This window comes from Nerophis lumbriciformis, linkage group LG34 (assembly GCF_033978685.3).
Source record: "Nerophis lumbriciformis linkage group LG34, RoL_Nlum_v2.1, whole genome shotgun sequence".
Classification (NCBI taxonomy): Eukaryota; Metazoa; Chordata; class Actinopteri; order Syngnathiformes; family Syngnathidae; genus Nerophis; species Nerophis lumbriciformis.
The window spans coordinates 1,783,859-1,805,617 of NC_084581.2; the positions used below are offsets into that span (position 1 = coordinate 1,783,859).

Below are 21,759 nucleotides of genomic sequence, written 5' to 3' on the forward strand. Positions count from 1 at the left end.
TTCTCTACTCCTTACTTTGATATTTATCTATTGTTTTTATTTGTTGTTGCGGTAAAGATTGACAAAGGAAGTGAACATGTGTGCTAGAAATTAATTATGTAGAGGAATAGGGTAAGATTAATTAAACAATGCTTCTTTCTACTCTTTTTCTGACATGTTACAATGTGAAACGGTAAACATGTGATTTAAATATTGTAACTGTATACATGTTAAAAACACATCATTGTATTGTTATTTTTCTTTTCATTGCTCTTTTTGTTGTTGTTTTGTTTTGTTTTCTTCTTCTTGTTTTGTGTCCAAAATAAATACTTACAATAAACAATAAAATTACATCAGGCATGCTTGCTTTATTGACATGGACAATTATAATATTACATAGAGGCAGTCCACTATGAATACATCTGTTTGCCCGCTAAGTATTTGAGTCTGCAACCACACTTTACATCACATAATTAAACAACAACAAAGGTTTAGAAATATGGTACCATTTGATTTACCGTGACTCGGTACTTGGTAGTATCTACGGAATTCGGTAGGTACCTAAAAAAGTACTGAATTCGGTATACATTCCATCATAGACATGGTTGGTTCTGTGAAAAGGAACTCTGGTGTGTTTGCTTTGCTAGTTTGAATCTTTTAGATCAGCGATTAAATAAAGAAAATAAGCCAAATTAAGGACCACGGAGTCCACGTAAAAACCGAAAATTCTAAAACAAAAGAGGCCACAGAAGGACGCCGTAGTCCGCGAGAACTGAAACTTCCGTAAAACGAGTGTGGGAGTGATCGCCACTAGGCTATCACTCCATACTATAGTTGTGAGAAGTAATAGTGGGTTATTGTGGATGCATTAGGCAAGACACCTCCACTGGGGGAAAAACCTCAGGGCAGAAGCGACGTGTACCACAATCATTATTTAAACTACTATCTTATAACAAAAAAAAGTAATCTTTATAAGTTTGGCTCTGTAGGGGTTGACGGATTACTCCAAATTCTCAAAATGGGGAAAGGGACAAGTAAACCAAAGGTTAGTCCAAAAGACGGGTTAAAATGTAAAGACTGGAAAGCAGTAAAAAAAAAAAAAAAACAGACTTACTGAAATTTATCGATCTCAAAACATGAATTTACCGGACGCCTCAAAGTAGGTGATATATATTAAAGCTGCAGGAATCAATAATACAAAAATGCGGAAATAACAAAAAGAAACTGGCCAAAATGGGGTGGGAATACTTGGAGTGCTGGATGAGGATGGCTCAAAGAAAGGAAGAACAAAAAAAAAGGGCTAAGAGAGATGAACAGCTTTAGAGATAGGCCCAGTTAGGAGAAGAAATAGGCAAGTTGTAAGGGAAGATAGTGAGGAGGAAGTACAGACAAAGGCCACCACACCCAGCGCTCCAACAATAACAAAGCGTAGATCAGCGTTAAACAAATAAAAAAATCCACCGCCATACAATGAAAATGTATCGGAACAACCAACAGTAAGATCAAAAAGGGATACAAAAAAACGCAGACCTGAAATAGTCTATTACAATCTATTACAACCAAAACAGAAGATAACAACAACAACAACAGCAGGTACACCCTGCTGCATGTTGGTGTTGTGGGAAAGAAGGACATTTTGCCCGAGTCTGTTCTGAAAAAAAAAAGAAGAAAAAACAACAATCAAGGTTATTCAGCATTACTAGGTCAGGAGCAGTGTTGGGACTAACGCGTTACAAAGTAACGCATTACTGTAACGCCGTTAGTTTTGGCGGTAACTAGTAATCTAACGCGTTATTTTTTATATTCAGTAACTCAGTTACCGTTACTACATGATGCATTACTGCGTTATTTTACATTGTTTTTTTATGTAGTATCAGCTAGAAACAGAAGATCTGCGGTGCGGTGTCGTCCTTCTGAATCTCTTGTGTCACAAGCGGAGGCGCGCTCTGTGTGTGTCTGGGTGTGGGGAGAGGAGGGGAGGGGGTAGGGGGGGTGCGCTATACCAGTGGTCCCCAACCACGGGGCCGCGGCCCGGCACAAGGAGAAAAAAAAAAAAAAAAAAAAATGAAATCAACATAAAAACACAATATATACACTATATATCAATGTACATCAATACAGTCTGCAGGGATACAGTCCGTAAGCACACATGATTGTATTTCTTTATGAAAAAAAAACAAAAAACAAAAAACAAAACATGAGATATTCTCACTTCTTTTCTTTTGTCGAGCACAAAGAAAAGAACATTTTAGTTAAATGTAAGCTGTGTCTTGGATCAAAGATCCTGTCTACTGCCCAAAACAACAATTCAAATCTACCTGGTCATGTGTGCCTTCCTTAGGTGAAGCCAGGTTTACAGCTATGTTGTTATTATGCTGTTTGTTACTTATGTATGTTATGTTGCAGCTATTTAAAATAGTTGTGTCAATTTGTTCTGGTCTGAAATAAATTGGCCCTTTGAAACATATCTTTGTCTTTGTGTGTTGTATGTAGACCACATTGCTTAGCAGAGTTCAGTGATGCAAATGCATTTCAAGTTGATCAACACATTGTATTATTCTCCAGTGCAATAACAGTACTGAAATGAAGGCTAAAAGGGCATTAATGGGAGCTTTTAAAAAAAAAGAAGAAAAACAAAAGTAACTAAATAGTTACTTTTCACAGTAACACATTACTTTTTGGTGTAAGTAACTGAGTTAGTAACTGAGTTACTTTTGAAATAAAGTAACTAGTAACTGTAAGTAGTTACTGGTTTTCAGTAACTAACCCAACACTGGTCAGGAGACATCCAAATCTCCAAAGACCACACCAAAAGACAAAGAAAATGATCAGAGTGATCATAAGGACATACTAAGTTATGAGAACTTAAGGAAACAAACAGCAAGTAAACCAGAAATAATAATAAAAATAAAGGACAAAGAAATCACATTTCTGTGTGACACTGGAGCATGTAAAATTACATGTAGAGAATAAAACTAAGTGCAAAATTTCTGCAAGATCAGCAGTCTGTCCAGTAAATTTACAAGGACGAGACGTGATGAACTCTGCTAGGATTAGCGATAGCATCAGATTATGAAGGAGAAATGACTGTTAAGAGATAAATAAAGACGTATGACATTATATGGTTTTGGATTGTTGTTGACCTTTTTATAAGACTGATTTATTTTGGATTGATGTGTTGTTAAGGAGAAAAATAGAAAGGTGAAGAGAATGGATTGGGAAAACATGGGAAAAGGGATGTTTATACGTGAATGGTTTCTAGGAGAGGAGAATAGACATAGAAACATGGTGTTGCAGTGTAAGGAAGGGAGGGATAGAGGATGTTTGTAAGGAAAAAAGCAAGTTCAATAAAAGATGAGAAAGTGACAAAATTAGGTGCATGTGGAGAAACATGGTTTTCGTGTTGTCAGCGTATGCTATTATAAATGATAAATGATAAATGGGTTGTACTTGTATAGCGCTTTTCTACCTTCAAGGTACTCAAAGCGCTTTGACACTACTTCCACATTTACCCATTCACACACTGATGGAGGGAGCTGCCATGCAAGGCGCTAACCAGCACCCATCAGGAGCACGGGTGAAGTGTCTTGCTCAGGACACAACGGACATGACGAGGTGGGGGTTGAACCAGGGACCCTCGGGTCACGCACGGCCACTCTTCCACTGCGCCACGCCGTCCCGGTTGGTGGTTGATCGCTGCAAGTTTGTTTGTTTAAGAGTGTATCTTTCCAGGTACAAATTGTGTAAAAACCTCAAGGTTCGAATAAAAAGAGGTTCAGATAAAAATAGGCTCGAATAAAAACAAGTGAAATATAAAATATTGAGGAGAGAAAAGTAAAAATAGATGAAGAAATGGAAAGAAATCAATAAGAATAATTAAATGCAAAATGGAATAAACTAATGCGTACGACAGATAATGTGGGGGTATTGAAATAAGATATGAAGAAAATAGACTGAAGATATACATATATTTATATATATAAATAGTGCTTTTATGAGGGACCCAATGATGATAAATATATATATAATTAAGATAATGGAACAAATAAAAGCTTAGATTAATAACTATAATAAGAGTCGATATGTATAGCATGATAAAGTCATCTAAAATAAGTTGCATGTTTATAGGCAGAGGAAAAAAAAATAAAAATAGAAAAACGCTCTTCGAGTGTTGTTCGCCTTATCTCTTGGGATGTGCACTCACGCACGCACACAACCTTGTGTGCGTGTGTGTGTGTGTGTGTGTGTGTGTGTGTGTGTGTGTGTGTGTGTGTGTGTGTGGCGCATTGGAAGTGGAAGTTAGAAAATTAATTCATTCCCTGTCTGCGTTCTCTGCTTAACCGTCTGATCACCACAGCGATTAGCCCAGCAGATGATAGAAGTGTTCAGATGCACCTTCTGGCTGACGACAAGAAAGATGAATCTGATGACGAGGATACCTGCCTGGACGGTGTTCCTGATCTGTTTCCAGACCCTGGTGACTATATGTATAGAAACAATATAAAAGTATGATGACGTTGAACTCTGAGTGTAAAACATAACTTGGCCCTAAAGAAATGAACTATTAACTGAAAATCGCAAGAAGAAGTTATTGGGGATAAGAAGATTCTGGGGGAGTTATGTGATAAAAAGGAGGGAAATGTTAGAATAATTATGCATATATTATCACACTAACTTTATGCTTACGGGCCATTGCTATAAACTATTGTCAATTGTGCTGAAGTGGTATTTTTGTATCTGTGCAATGCTGGCAGTCAAAAAGATTGCCAGCCGACTTTATCAGTGTTGTGTCCACACTTGGCCTGCTGGATGCCAAGGCCGAACACCGTCGTGATGCAGACAGAGCAGAGACAAGGCAATATGACCTGCGTCAACTAATTTTTATTTATTGTATAATCATATATTGTGTCTAACTGGAGTTGTCGAGATTGCCCCCTTCCCTCAGCGACAGCTTCAGTGATGTAATAGGGCCCTTCCAAATAAATAGAGGAGGCGCGCAGACTTGACTTTTAGAACGTAGTTTGGATCTGTAACTAGAATACAGCCCAAAACACGTGTCTCCTTGAACTAAATTGAATTCTGTCTCTGCATGATTCCTTGCTTCTTGTCTGATTATTAGATTCAAGATTCAAGATTATTTATTGTCATATGCACAGTTAAACAGACAGTTTGTTGTACAATGAAAATCTTACTTTGCTAGTCCACCCTTCAACAAGTCACACGGTACTTAGCTAAAAAAAAAAAAAAAAATTATATACAAGGCACAGTAAGTAACATAACATTATTGCACATTCTGATTGACAGTCAACAGTATACATATGGAGGTGACATTTGGTCACAGCAGCAGTTAAAGTGTCTTTAGTGATCAAAGGTGAAAAGTGTCTACAGTGATGGTTCACAGTTCAGGGGTGGTCATGGTAGCTGTCTTTTGCTCAAAAAGACAAAAGTAAAACGGGGGGGGGCTAGCATTCACAAGTTAGCATTCACAAGCCTGATGGCCTTTGGGTAGAAACTGTTTGTCAGTCTCGTAGTCCTGGATTTCTGGATTAGATGTCATCAGTGTTTGAACCTGACATAGTACACAACAGGTACATTGATGTATATTTGTCCAATTGATCTAATAAATACAATGACATCATCAGTAGTTATATAAATCTGCTCATGAAATTATTTTGAGTTCTTTTAGAAAAACAGCTATGAAAACATAAACATTAAATCTTTAGAGAGAAGCATTAAGACTATTGAAGTCAGAGGATGCTGTCTGTTAGTCGCCATGGTTACGCATGTGTACCAAAGCAGGGACGTTAAAGTTGAGAGCGTTTGTGCGCATGCCTTTGTGTGTGTGTCAGAAATGAGAATGGAAAGAGTGAATGGATAAAAAGTAAGATGCAGAAAAACCTGCTATGATTCAATCTTATATTTCATTCATCTTAAATGATATTACATTCATCTTAAATTACATGACACTAATCTTATATTGCAATAATCTTTTTATATCACATAACTGTTGTCTCATATTACATTAATCTTATAAAACATTATTCTTATAATACATTACATTAATCTTATTATAGTACATTGTTAGACTTCACCGGAAATTGGAGCCTCGGAGGTGTAGCTCGTTTTGTAATGATCCTTCCGCAGGTTCACATACAGAAACTTTGTTAGGACTTTTGCTCTGTCTATTTTGTCAAGTGAGATGTCTTTTCGGCGCAGTGCCATAGCCGAGGACCTCACTAAGTAATCCAAACTGTATTGCGTTTATTTGTTTGTCAGGGTTGTTTAGGCTTTTACGAAGGTTGGTTGAATTTCCGTGAATTGGAGACATGGTAAAATTCTGGAGGGACCGCCTATGATTAATATTATTGTGTATATTGGATACGGAGTCTCTGAGACAGAAAGTAGGTATTCCAAAGTCCTTGCTGGTGTGTTTTTCAAAGTGTGAAGACGTCTCATTGAGTGGAAAATACCTGCAGTGTTTCTGTTAAATGGGTCACTTCCCTGGGCAGAGAGCAAATTTTTTGCTGAGCATTGACAGTTTCAGTTTCTGTGCGACTAAAGCAGTAAAGGGGCTAACGCTTCATCTTGGTCTTCACAACCCAAAAGCCTTTCAGGACTCAGCTTTTTGTAGTCCAGGTGTAAGGAGGGACAAAGAGAAGAGGACATAGGGAAGAATGAATCCTCCACAAAGCGACTCAGCAGACAAGTGGAGGACTCATAGTAAATGATGGGTAATTTGTGACATCACTTGTAGGATTTCAATCAGCGGAATCAATGTCAAGGAGTGGAGTGTAGGGGATGGTGGGGATGAGAAATGGGAGGTCACCCAAAATTCTATCCATCTGCTGGGTGAACGCACGCGTTATTAAAGTTGAGGAATGTACCGGAAGAAGGTTGTAATTACTCATTAACCACCTTGATGGGCGACTTGAGCAAAGGCGATGTTGTGACAAAGTGGACGCCATGACAAGGACACCCGGATGGAAGTGCTCCGTCTTCATCCATGAACACTTTCTTCTTCTCCCGTCTCCTTGCACGTTTACAACAAATGGAAGCGACGACATCATTTTCGTTCACTGCTTGTCAGATGGATCATTAAGTGTCCAATGCGACCTTGAAGCACAGCTGGAAGTCCTGCGTGCTATCAGGCTAGCTCAAAATGACATCTTGCCACATATACACTGAAGCTCCATTACGATGTTTTGCAAATATGTGTCATGTATACCGTCCAAAAAAAAATCTGTAGCTTTTACAGTAATATAATAGCAGCTCAGTTGCCAAAATCTTACAGTAAAATGCATGGTATTTTTTTACACTGAAAATCGATATCCTCCTGTTGTTTTTTAAAGTAAAATTTTGGCCACTGAACTGCCAGTTGTTGGGATTTTTTAAACCATAAAATATCCAATCGTTTTTACAGTGTATTACTGTAAATGTGCATTATTGTAAATAGAAAATTAAGACCAATTGTATTTTTACAGTAGTTTTTGGCCGTAAAATCTATTGGCTTTGTTGTACAGTGTATCTATTTTTATTTTTTTTACTGTAAAATCTATGATTGTTGTTTTTACAGTGCATTACTGTAAATGGAAAATCTGTACAACTTTTATTTTTACAGTAAAATTCTGGTAACTGAGCTGACAGGTTTTTACTGTGAAATCTACTGACTTTTTGAACAGTGTTTCTCAAACAGTACAATTCCCATTTTTTTAAAAGCTGTATACATTCACAAAGCAGGGTGTGATGCCTAATTCAGATTGTTTGTTCAATCCAATCTTTTATATAGCCATTCACATTACAAAAAACAAGTGATTTTAATGTGAACGTAGTGTGTCCCTTAAGTGACATCACACATGTAGTAGTGTGTTTACAGAAGTAAACGTGGCTCCAATTCTAGTAGGTTTCAGTTTTGGTGCATTTGTGGCAATTTAAAGGATTTTGTGCATCAACATTTTTGTAACCAAATGATTTTGCATAGGAAGGAAGAGGGCAAGTTTTTGTCTCTTGCAATTTGTGGATGATTTGTTTAAACATGTCCCAAAGAGCGTGTGAGCAAGCAATGGAAGGACAATGACGAGATTTATAAAACATCTACTTTTGGTCTGTCGTCCACTCATTTGTCTACTATTTTCATTTTGGCAAATAATTATGTATGACGTTTGTTGCATTTGAATGACGAACAGGTATTGGGTACGCTACCCGGTCGTTCAAACTGCAGTTGCATTGAATGCATATCGAATTCCTAGCCACATTTAAAAAAATACTGTTCACATTGACATGAAAAAATCTAAAATTGACCTGTGAACATAGCCTTTTGCATGAGGTCATAAATCTCGATGAAAATGCAGACTGAACGTTCATTTCATGTTCGTCTGACCTATACGTCATCGAAAGGCAACACACATCACAAGTTGTGCTAAAAGAAATGTCGGATTAAAGGACATAAAACTGTCAGTGGTGAAAAGAACATGTCTTAGAAATCGGAATTGAACAGTTTATGAAGAATTGAAGAAAATCAGAACGGGTCGACGTGACTTGACCTGAGAGAGTGTCTGATTAGGGGTGTTACTCGGGCCGGTTTTTGCAATGGGCAATGTGGGCGACTACCCAGCGCGTAATCTATGTAAGGTTGCACGCAGAAAAAAAAAGATCAAACCCAAACTCGCCAGTTTTTTAGACTAACGCCGATCATTTTCATTAATAACTTTCTTTTATAAAGAGTTCAGAGTACAAATGAAACACACAAATGAAGTCCAGACTGCAAATTATTTTCACATGCCCAAACCACTGCAATTCCCGCCCTGTGAGGGTCTCTTCTCTGCAGGAGCAGCACCAGCTGACCGTCTGTGAGTGCTTTAGAACAGCCCAGCATGCACAAGAACTGACTTCTCAACAACGTTGCAAAATAGTTGTATTTGTAAATTGAGACAACGTTGATGTCTAACAGTTTGGGAAATGACCAAATTTCAATGTCAGGAAATTTGGTCATTTCCCAAACAAACAACGTGGATTTCGTCAAAAAGCATGATGTCTCAACATTGCATTTGTGGCTGAAATGTTAGTTGGGAAATGATAAAAATGTAATGATCAAATCCACGTCAGAACCCAACATTGATTAATCGTTGTCAAACGTTAGGTTTGACTCTCTCGATGTCAGGACCTAATTCAACAAGTTCTCAACGTTGTTTTAACCCTGCTTCGTGCTTTCACCTCAGACCCTCCAAAACACAAAAAGTCTCCAATAACACCGGTAAAAGTCGCTAGATTTGTCGCTAGTAACTGTTTACAGAAAAAAGTCACCTAGTGGATTGGAAAGTTCCCAGATTTAGCGACAAAGTTGGCACCAGGCAACTTGACAAGGTGGAGGGGGACGTGGGATATTCTGATTTCCAGGCCTGTGAAGCCACACAACACAAACTGCTTCCTAATAAATTGTATTTCATTCCTGAATTAAAATAGACCCATATACCTACAAGTAATTAATTAGGTTATGTGAAAAATTAAAAAAGAATGTCTGTGCAGTCATCAACGTGACTTACATAGACTTAGACTTAGACTTAGACTTAGACTTAGACAAACTTTAATGATCCACAAGGGAAATTGTTCAACACAGTAGCTCAGTTACAATGATGGAAAGTGTAAGGATGGAAAGGACAATGCAGGTATAAATAGACTAATATAGCGATAACAAATCTAACATATATACGAATATATACATAATATGTGTACAGAATAATATATATACAGATATATTATATAATGTCTATAACATATATACAATATACAATATATACAACACATGTACAATATTACAGTATGCAATATTAATGTATTAAATCTAGACAGCAGCAGCATCAAATAGAGAGTAGATCCAGCAGGAAATAGAAAATAGACATTATAAACATTATAAACAAAGAGAAGTAGCTAACATGTCAGGAATCCGGTAATAGGCAGATGTAATCTATTGCTGTATGGCGAGTGATTATGCAGATGGATAACTCCGGTTGATTGACGGGCGAAACTGAAACATATTCAAACGTACTTGAAACCCTTGATGTGACAGGAGTCTCTCTCTGGACTTGAGCATCAATCATACAGTTGCACAACACATTTCATATGATGATGTAATTGAGGATTTTGCATCATAGAAGGCTAGAAAAGTCTGTTTTAGATTGCACTTCACACCTGTTATTGTTGATGATAGTTGTAAACAGGGTGAAAAACATGGGTTGAAAAATCTGCCAGCGTCTGATCACTAGGCGTGTACGATAGATTGGTACTAATAAAGTTCTGCGGTACTAATGAATTAAAAAACGGTACCATACAGCTTCCGAAAAATACCGGTATTTTTTTTTCCGGAAATGCATGCGCACCGTTGTCACGTCGTGACTTTACTGGTAAAAGGAGCAGACACACATGTGAGGCAATGCACACGCACAAAGCACTTACTAGCAGAAACAGTGTGGTGATAGAAAAGGGATAATTGCTGCATTTTTTATTAAAAACTACTGATAAAGGTGAACATAAACACTGAAGCGCCGCTCTGCAAGAAGTGCTTCGCTCTTCGTCTTGTTAGCCATTGTCCATTCACACTGTTTTAGCTACTTCTAAATCACTAATCCTTGCCGCAATGGTGACAAATAAACTACCCTTCTTACAAGTATCATCCCCGCAGCACGATGAATAGCTAAACATGCTTCACTAGACACTGAATGAGGATACAGTAGCTAACCGCTAACAGCTCGCCAGCACTCCTGAAGGTACAAAACCCAAAACCAGTGAAGTTAGCACGTTGTGTAAATCGTAAATAAAAACAGAATACAATAATTTGCAAATCCTTTTCAACCTATATTCAAATAAATAGACTGCAAAGACAAGATACTTAACGTTGGTACTAGAAAACTTTATTTTTTGCAAATATTAGCTCATTTGGAATTTTATGCCTGCAACATGTTTCAAAAGAGCTGCCACAAGTGGCAAAAAAGACTGAGAAAGTTGAGGAATGCTTATTAAACACTTATTTGAAACATCCCAAAGGTGAAAAGGCTAATTGGGAACAGGTGGGTGCCATGATTGGGTATAAAAGCAGCTTCCATGAAATGCTCAGTCATTCACAAACAAGGATGGGGCGAGGGTCACCACTTTGTCAACAAATGCGTGAGCAAATTGTCCAACAGTTTAAGAACAACATTTCTCAACCAGCTATTGCAAGGAATTCAGGGATTCCACCATCTACGGTCTGTAATATCATTAAAAGGTTCAGAGAATCTGGAGAAATCACTGCATGTAAGCAGCAATGCCCATGACCTTCGATCCCTCAGGCGGTACTGCATCAAAAACCGATATCGGTATGTCACTGATGGGTTCAGGAACTACAGATCGTCGCTACATCTGTAAGTACAAGTTAAAACTCTATTATGCAAAATGAAAGCCATTTATCAACAACACCCAGAAATGCCGCCGGCTTCGCTGGGGCCCGAGCTCATCTAAGACTGATGCAAAGTGTAAAAGTGTTCATTTCAAATAGTTTTGGGAAACTGTGGACGCCGTGTCCTCCGTAACAAAGAGGAAAATAACCATCCAGATTGTTATAGGCACAAAGTTCAAAAGCCAGCATCTGTGATGGTATGGGGTTGTGTTAGTGCCCAAGGCATGGGTAACTTACACATCTGTGAAGGCACCATTATTGCTGAAAGGTACATACAGGTTTTGGAGCAACATATGTTGCCATCCAAGCAACGTTATCATGGACGCCCCTGCTTATTTCAGCAAGACAATGCCAAGCCACGTGTTACAACAGTGTGGCTTCATAGTAAAAGAGTGCGGCTACTAGACTGGCCTGCCTGTAGTCCAGACCTGTCTCCCATTGAATATGTGTGGCGTAATATTAAAGCCTAAAACACCACAACGGAGACCCCGGACTGTTGAACAACTTAAGCTGTACATCAAGCAAGAATAGGAAATAATTCCACCTGAAAAGCTTAAAAATATTCCCAAACGTTTACTGAGTGTTGTTAAAAGGAAAGGCGATGTAACACAATGGTAAAAATGTTCCTTTGGCAACTTTTTTGCAATGTGTTGCTGCCATTAAATTGTAAGTTAATGACCCATCGGGAAGAGCTGGACGAAATAGCTGGGGAGAGGGAAGTCTGGGCTTCTCTGCTTAGGCTGCTGTCCCCACAACCCGACTTCAGATAAACGGAAGAAGATGGATGGATGAAGTAAGCATATAGACAAATACAGCGTGTGGAAGTTCACATGATTGATGTAAACAATGGAAGCTTACAGTTTCGTTTTAGGAATATGCAATACACATAATACATCTTTGCTTTTTTTTTGCTCCATCCTCTGCTGATTTTGTTTCGTTATTTTAGGGTGCAGACACAATTGCATCATTGACACCACACTCACCGACCAGCTCAAACTGCCCAACTTCCACCAGCTGGGCGACATGTTCTCGCCGCTGCACTTCCTTAATAAAGTTTGCTTGATTTGATTTTGTTCCATGGTGAGTGTGTCCAATGTCCGCTGAGGTAGTGGGAGCTATATTTGATATCCAAATTGGCGTTCCGAAACTTAAAGTTTCATTTTTTTTACCTGGCTTTGTAATTCAATAGACCCCTCAATCGAGTTACGCAGATGGTTGCTTTTTTCGAGGAAGCTGCTAAATTCAACAGAACATCGCCTCACTGCTGCTCTCGTTCTTCATCACGGACATCGAGCAACAGAAGTAAAGAGTGTCTAAACACGACCACACTCTCCAAGAACACCAAAAAGGATGATAGATTTCTTGCTAATCCTTTATGATAAAGAAAAAGGCACTAAAAAGATTGGAGAAGTCTCCAGCAACTTGAATAATTTTCAATAACGTACATTGCATTGCAGCCAAATAAAAAAGAGAGCAAAACAATATAAGACAAATATATAGAATAAAATAGAATAGAAAGTACTTTATTGATCCCTGGGGGAAATTCAGCACCACAGTTCTCTCACAATAAACAATAAACACTTAGGTATTCACATATCAAGGAGAGTAAAAAATAAAGATATGGAGTAGCATACACTCGAATTGTCCCCTCATTTCCCTTCCTGTGCAAAAAAAGCAAAAAAAACAGCAGGTGCAACAACAGCAGTGCAAATTGCATTATACATGTGAATAATATAAATAAGGCTATGGAATCAAATATAATTGTCCTATCACTCTTCTTCTGGTGCGAAAAGACCGCAGTGCAGGTAGCATTTTTTACATGTGAATAATACAAATACGGACTAGTTGTTAGGATTTGATCAAGGAGGTGATCCCAGGATGCAGAGACGGGAGGCGAGGCTGATTTACAAAATGTTAAACAATTTAATGAGTCCAAAAAGTGTAACAAAAAGCCATGGGGCAAAAGTGCACACCGTGAATAAACAAACAAAAGCAGGTCCCTCAGTGGTCGGCAGGGGGAAAAGGCCAGGGCGCACTGAGCTCAACAAAAGGTCCAACAAAATCCTCTTCACCTCAGGAAGGCTAGAAAGCAAATACAAAGAGGTGAGGAATTTCAATAATAAGAAGAGACAACATACCAGGCAGGACGAAGTGAATCATGCGCATGCACGTGGAAGGTGCAGGAGACAATAATCGGCAGGGACCAGCTGTCGGTGACGAGCTTATATACTACTGGGTAGAGATTAGTTGCAGGTGTGCCTCGCTGGGGACTAATTGACTGAAGAAAAAACAGACAACAAAAAAGAGAAGGCAGGGAAATGACAAAACGCAACACTAGTATACATTCAAGTGCAGTCAAAATGGAATAGGAGATGATTCAGTTTTTAGCCTTCCGGTGCAAAAACAGCAGTGCAAAACAGTATGAAATAAGTACATGTTAATACGAATTCATAATAACACAGATTTGTGTACGTACTGTGGAATCTCGATTCACGAATGCCTCTATGTGCGTCCTTTTTGGTTTACGAACATTCCAATCGCGCAAAATATGACTCTGTGTGCAAACCATATCTCAGCCTACGAATGCTTCATTCATTTATTCATTCATTTATTCATTCATTCATTCACTTTGTGTGCTGCTGGAAGCCCGAGGGGTGGGGTGCTATTTTGTTGACATCACTTCCTGTACACGTGGGCATGGCCATTTTGAGGAGAGGGGGGGGGGGGCCTCCGTCACATCCTCTTTACATCCTCTACACCAGTGTTTTTCAACCTTTTTTGAGCCAAGGCACATGTTTTGCGTTGAAAAAATCCGGAGGCACACCACCAGCAGAAATCATAAACTCAGTTGACAGTAAAAAGTCGTTGTCGCAATTGTTGGATATGAATTTAAACCATAACCAACCATGCATCACTATAGCTCTTGTCTCAAAGTAGGTGTACTGTCACCACCTGTCACATCACCCCATGACTTATTTGGAGATTTTTGCTGTTTTCCTGTGTGTAGTGTTTTAGTTCTTGTCTTATGCTCCTATTTTGGTGGTTTTTTCTCTTTTTTTGGTATTTTCCTGTAGCAGTTTCATGTCTTATATTTCCCGCATCTACTTTGTTTTAGCAATCAAGAGTATTTCAGTTGTTTGTATCCTTCTTTGTGGGGACATTGTTGATAGTCATGTCATGTTCGGATGTACATTGTGGACGCCGTCTTTGCTCCACAGTAAGTCTTTGCTGTCGTCCAGCATTCTGATTTTGTTTACTTTGTAGCCAGTTTAGTTTTACTTTCGTTCTGCATAGCCTTCCCTAAGCTTCAATGCCTTTTCTTAACGGCACTCACCTTTTGTTTGTTTTTGGTTTAAGCATAAGACTCTTTTTTACCTGCCTTTACAAAGCAATTAGTTACCGGCTGCCACCTACTGATATGGAAGAGTATTACACGGTTACTCTGCCGAGCTCTGGACAGCACCGACACTCAACAACAACAACACATCATTTGCAGACTATAATTACTGGTTTGCAAAAAATGTTTTTAACCCAAATATGTGAAATTAGATAATCTCCCACAGCACACCAGACTGTATCTCACGGCACACGCGGCACAGTGGTTGAAAAACACTGCTCTACACACAGGGGCAGCCATTTTCAACACCTCGAGGCTAGAGGCACTTCTGACGAGTTTATTTTATTTTTATTTTCCTGTGTGAGCCTGTCTAAGAGTTCACGTTGTGCAATCAGAAATGCTTTAAATGTGTCCAAACTCCCACAGTCTTGCTGAATAGCTTCGGGTTGGTGGACAATCATTAAGATAGCATTTTTGCTAGTTAGCCCGCGGCATGCAGCCCCTTTGCTTTGGGGATTTTATTAGTGAAGGGGGCTTTATTACAGCAAAGGAGAAGGCAGTACCTAGACACACGCCGATGAAGGATCGCCTCACACTGCTAGTTCGTGCTAACGCTAGCGACGACTATGTGAAGCCACTGCTCGTTTATCCCGCCAAAACTCCCAGAGTGTTCAACAATGCCACAAATATTTGCAGACACAAGGTAAAATAATTGTCCTTTTTTTGTTCTTTGGTTTTGAAGCACACCAAAGTGTGTGTGTGTGTGTGTGTGTGTGTGTGTGTGTGTGTGTGTGTGTGTGTGTGTGTGTGTGTGTGTGTGTTGACATTTATGCTTGTTGTGTTTTTGTGTTGTTTGGATAAAAAATAGATTGCTGAGTCATCACCCCCTTCTTATGTTGTTTTGATACACAGTACACACACAGTATTTATATGCATTATAGTGTCTTCAAAGTGTGCAGTGTTTTACTGAAACAGGACTTTTTTGAGGATAGAGCCAATTATTCATGTTTACATAGATCAGTGGTTCTTAACCTGGGTTCGATCGAACCTTAGGGGTTCGGTGAGTCGGGCTCAGGGGTTCGGCGGAGGTCAAGACACACCCGACTCATCGTGTAAATAAAAACATCTCCCTATCGGCGTATTACGGATATGGCAACAGCAGAAGTCCGACTGATATGCAGGTGTGTAATTTGTTGTGAGTTTATGCACTGTGTTGGTTTTGTTGTTTGAACAAGGTGATGTTCATGCACGGTTCATTTTGTGCACCAGTAAAAAAACATGGTAACACTTTAGTTCGAGGAACATATTCACCATTAATTAGTTGCTTATTAACATGCAAATTAGTAAAATATTGGCTCTTAACTAGTCATTATTAAGTACTTATTAATGCCTTATTCGGCATGGCCTTATTATAAGCCTAACCCTCTAACCCTAACCAAATAACTCTAAATTAAGTCTTTGTTACTTACAATATGTTCCCCTAGTGTCCAAAAAACTCTAAATTAAGTCTTTGTTACTTAGAATATGTTCCCCATACTAAAGTGTTTCCCAGAAACATACAACTTTGTCTTGAATTTGAAAAAAAATATATATATATTTTTCACTAAAGAAGGGTTCGGTGAATGCGCATATGAAACTGGTGGGGTTCGGTACCTCCAACAAAGTTAAAAACCACTCACATAGATTCTTATGGGGAACTGCTTTATTTTACAAACTTTTCGGTTGGCGAACCATGTTGAAAAACCAAGTTCGTAGATTGAGGTTTCACTGGTTTCAACATTTTTTTCTGCCTTTTAAAGAAAATATATGCACCATTGAAGATTATGCAAACCATATGATGATGTCATTGTGACAGCCTCAAGCCTCCGTGTGGGTTCTCAGGACCATCAAGGAAGGACATACTTGAGCAGGGTTGTGACTTCTTTATTTTTGCAAATAAAACAAGTCTTTTGCGGATTGCTTTTCAGCTCCGGCTCACCTGCTCGCTCCTCCGCCTCTGCTTTTCAGCCGCGCGCGTCGTCGTCTACCCTGGGCTCTCTTGCGCTCTCGCTCAGCGTCCGCTTCTCTCTTGCGCTCTCGCTCAGCGTCCGCCTCTCTCTGGCTCCTCTTCCTCTCGCGCTCAGCATCCGCTTCTTGCTCAGCTGCGTGGCTTGCTGCTTGCTCTTCATGCCCCACTGGCTCTCCACCTTCTTCTGCCCCGTCATTCTCGACTGCCGTCCTTTTATTTAGTGAGACCAGATTAATCAATTGTGCCCAGCCGGGCGATCCAAACACCTGACGTTCATTACGGCGTCGCCCGCTTCGCTACTCGCTCGCCGTCCCCGCCTCCTCGCCGCCATCTTGGAGCGGGCTCCGGTGTGCCCTGCCTCTCTGTTGGACTGCGGGCCACGCCTCCTCGCCGCCATCTCGGAGTCGGTACATGTCTCGCTGTCGGCCTGCCGGCGCCGCCTCCCCACAGTCATATTGACCACGCCCCCACCAGCAGACGTATGTTGGCAATCAGGGTCCACCCCTGAATAGGTTTGTGTTTTTCATTTTCATTTTGTTTGTTTTAACTGATCAAACCTTTTATAAAATTCCACACTACAAAATAATAAAAGTAAATATGAGTTCTGCTGATATCGGATCAATAGTTCAATACTGAAGCTCCAATATCGGTATCACATCAGAATTTAAAAAGTTGTGTCGGGACATGCCCCAGTTTGGATTAAGGCTGTCTTCAACTAAGGATTTGTATAGTTGAACAGAAAACACCAGAGTTCCTTTTATTGAACTAGCCATGTCTTGGGATTGGTACTGAATTCAGTACTTTTATAGGTACTGACCAACTACCGATTCAAGGAAAGTCAAACGATACCTCTACCTTTGTTGTTGTGACATCATATCAGGTTGCAGACTTGGCACCAACTCAAGCACATGGCGGGTAAACAGGCATAATTGTAGTGGACAGTGTCTACGTAATGTTAGAATTTTTATTTTCTCATTTCCAACTTTTCCATCTCCGAAAAAGACTAAACTACTCTGATAAACAAACAAGGTAGTGATTGGATTGTTTAGTGACGGCTCGGCTCTGACACTGCTTTGAAAATACATACATTTTAACCCAATAGAAGAAGTAAAAGTCATAAAAAAACATATTTATGTGAACCTGCAGAAGATGCATTATCTCAAACAGCAAAAACAGCTACTAAAATGGGGCGAGGCTGACTGACGCCCCGTCCCGATGAGCCCGGTCCCCCATGTAGAGACATCTTACCAACACTATTAGTAATAAACATAATGAGTATGAGGAATAAGTGCTATAGGCCCATAATGATTGAAAATATCAATCATCCTACATGCTAAATTCAATTCAGGAATGAAAAGTGTATTTAAATGTAATGTCCCCATAAATAAATGCATGAATCAATCAATTAGTCGCTAAAAGCTCCTTCTGTACCCCCGACTGCAAAATTTTTCTTGCATGAAGATAAAAGATTTAAAATGTCAGCAAACATTTGATTCTATGTGTTTTTATCTTACCTGTGGAATTCAGAGAATGGCTGGAAAAAAATGAAAGAGCAGATAAGAAAAGCCATTAGGAGAAAATGCCCACTCAGCACTTTGCAGCAGCCTGTTGGCCTTGTGAAGTCGACCACCTGATAATTCTGGTTCCGACGGTGGGTCCCAAGCATGGGTAAGACAATAATGTTGCTGCCTGCGTAACCGTCACTAGCACAGGTAGCACACAGCATCTGAAAATACACTACTTCACTACATACACACAATACACACAAACTTCCTGTATATATATATATATATATATATATATATATGTGTGAAGTAGTCATATATATATATATATATATATATATATATATATATATATATATATATATATATATATATATATATATATATATATGTAACGGGTATAAGAAATACTTTGATTATTTGAGTGAAATTCCTGCTAAAATATGTATATTGTTTGTTATGCAATGAGAGGTCCAATTGCGCCATCTGCTGGTACCTGAAAGTCTGTAAATATGACCGCAAACCGGAAGCTTATTAGCAGACTTCCTGTCCTCTGCTAATGGTAAGCCACGTACGTTCTGATATTGCTCTGCAAAATATTATATATTACACTAAAACTAATGTGAGATTTATTGTAAGATACACGGTTATTTAATAGCAGTTGAAATGCTACGTTGTGGAATTTTCGTTTTGAATTGGTTGTTGCTCACGTCAGATGTATTACTATTTTGCACTGAAGTCGATATTATTTTCCCCCTGTAGACATCGAAATCAGCAGAGGTGCTAACCACATATTGTGTGTATGTGCGTTCTGATCACTCATTGCAGGTAATAATTGTTGCACTATGTGCGTTTTACGTGTCAAGACGTTCATATTTAAATGTGTATTGCTCGCCATTTTAACGTGCGAACAACGTGGTCTGTCATATTCGCTAGTCACCACCAGAGGGTGCTAAAAGTCCATTTAATTATTTGTGTCATGTCTTGTATTGTATTTTGTATTTTTCTATTTTTTATTTCATAAATTTATAAAAAAGGATGATGTTGGTTAAAAAGCAAGTTAAAAATATGTTGTATTGAATTAATTGTAATACCAGTAAAGATAAAAGCAAGTTAAAACCACTATACGATCACACATGTTAAAAAGTATACTGTTAAAAGCCATTGTATTAAGTCACATCTGTAATTGCATTTCATGTAATTGTAAAAATATGAAAATGTTATGTACTTGAGCAGACTTCCTGTCCTCTGCTAATGACATCGAAATCAGCAGAGGTGCTAACCACATATTGTGTGTATGTGCGTTCTGATCACTCATTGCAGCTACCAGTAAAGAACCACATCATCCAATCCAGCCTGTGTGTGGGTTCTTGGCGGGACGGGTACACAGCAGTTACATTGGTGCCGTGACCCGGATGCAGGATGATGTGATGATGAGGTAATGGTTGTACCTGGCCAAACAGAAGCAATGATCCTTGGCAGCAATGCTATCAAGCATATTCTAACTCAACTGAAGAGCACTGACGGCTACTGGAGGCTTGTTTCCTCGCCCGACAATGGTCAGACTGATGACCACTGCCAATTCTTGTCACTACTGTCCAACACAGAGAGATGGAGAGGTGAATGCATTCCAGATAAGGTGGGAACAGTGAAAGTCAAGAGTTGTGTAACACTGAAACCACAGAGTGAGCACCTTGTCTGGGGCAAGTTACCTGAGTCAGCTGTGATGTCAGTAGGCAGTACCGTGGTCATTGAGCCGACCCAGTCTAAAGCCAGACCCAAACAAATCCTTGTTGGAAGGGTTATTACTCCATTTTGGGGAGATCGATGGGTGCCCGTTAAAGTCATTAACCCTACAGACAGAACTGTGGTGTTGAGAAGGAACGCCAAGATCGCAGATGTTTCCCCCTGTATCGCAGTGGAGGACCTACCCAAAGCAGAGGAGGTCAAGTGCAACATGCAGTGTGTGCAGAGCGAAGATGTGCATCCAAGGTCAGAAGAGGACATGGTGCGTGCACTGGAGATTCTGGGCCTGCAAGACATTGATCTGAAGTCATGCGAAGTGTCACTGCAGTGGAAAGACAAGCTTGTTCACATTATTGAACAATATGAGTCAATCTTCTCCAGACACAAGATGGACTGCGGAGAGGCCAAAGAGTTTGTGCATCGCATCCACTTTGTTGATGACAAGCCGTTCCGTCTACCATACAGGCGCATACCACCAAGCCAGTATGAGAAACTGAGGACGACTCTGAATGAGATGGAGGAAAAAGGCATTATTCAAAAGTCGAGCAGTGAATATGCATCTGCACTCGTTCTCGTATGGAAGCGGAATGGAGACCTCAGAGTATGCACTGACTTCAGATGGCTCAACGCAAGAACTGTGAAGGATGCCTACCCACTGCCGCACCAAGCAGATGCTCTAGCCGCACTCGGTGGAAATGCTCTATTCTCCACGATGGACCTGACATCAGGCTTCTATAATGTCCCCTTGCACCCTGATGACAAGAAGTATACAGCATTCTCATCAACCTTTGGACTTCATGAATATAACCGTCTCCCTCAGGGCCTATGCAACAGTCCAGCTACCTTCATGAGGATGATGATGTCAATATTCGGTGACGAGAATTTCACGAGCTTGTTGTGTTACCTCGACGATCTGATGGTATTTGCACCTACAGAAGAAGTTGCACTTAAACGCCTGCAGATGGTGTTTGCCCGCCTCAAGGAGCACAACCTTAAGCTCGCAGCCAAGAAGTGCTTCTTCCTCAGGAGGACTGTGAAATTTCTCGGACACGTCATCAGTGAAGATGGACTTCGAACAGACCCTGAGAAAGTCAGAGCCATAAATGACCTACAGGTCGCAGACGTCATGGAATCCGATGGTAAAACACCTTGTCCTAGTAAAATCAGATCGTTTTTAGGCATGGTGATGTACTACCAAAGTTTCATCGAGGCATGTTCTGCGAAGGCTAAACCGCTGTTCAGGCTCACAGCTGAACCTAGTGCTCAGTGCAAGCGCAAGAAAGGTTGCAAACCTGTGAAGAAAGGAGGTCCTGTGAAACTGACTCCTGCTGATTGGTCCGACGCATGCCAGACCGCGTTTGAGACACTGAAACACGACCTCATGACAAGTGTCACTCTAGCCCACCCAGATTTCAATGCCCCGCTCATTCTGGCTGTCGACGCATCCTTTGATGGGATTGGAGCTGTCCTGTCGCAACTTCCGCCTGGTGAAAAGGTAGCCAGACCTGTCGCCTTTGCGAGTAGAACGCTCTCTTGCTCCCAGCTAAACTACCCTGCGCACCGACTTGAATTTCTTGCCTTGAAATGGGCAGTATGCGACAAATTCAGCCACTGGTTGAAAGGCAGACACTTTACCACATGGACTGACAATAACCCCTTGACATATATTCTGACCAAACCCAGACTTGACGCGTGTGAACAGCGGTGGGTGGCGAAGCTCGCTGCTTATGACTTCGACTTGAAGTACATTCCCGGC

At 40.0% G+C, this 21,759-nt stretch overlaps 1 protein-coding gene across 1 annotated transcript in view; it reads left to right on the forward strand.

Moving 5' to 3' along the window:
- The window catches only part of LOC133576131 (uncharacterized), a 180,018-nt gene extending 163,368 nt beyond the window's left edge, over window positions 1-16,650 (forward strand). Inside the window, exons 4-5 of the mRNA XM_072912202.1 lie at window positions 12,354-12,460; window positions 16,600-16,650. Coding sequence (XP_072768303.1) covers window positions 12,354-12,460; window positions 16,600-16,650 — 158 coding nt within the window. The remainder of the gene's footprint in view (window positions 1-12,353; window positions 12,461-16,599) is intronic.
- Window positions 16,651-21,759: the final 5,109 nt, after the last annotated feature.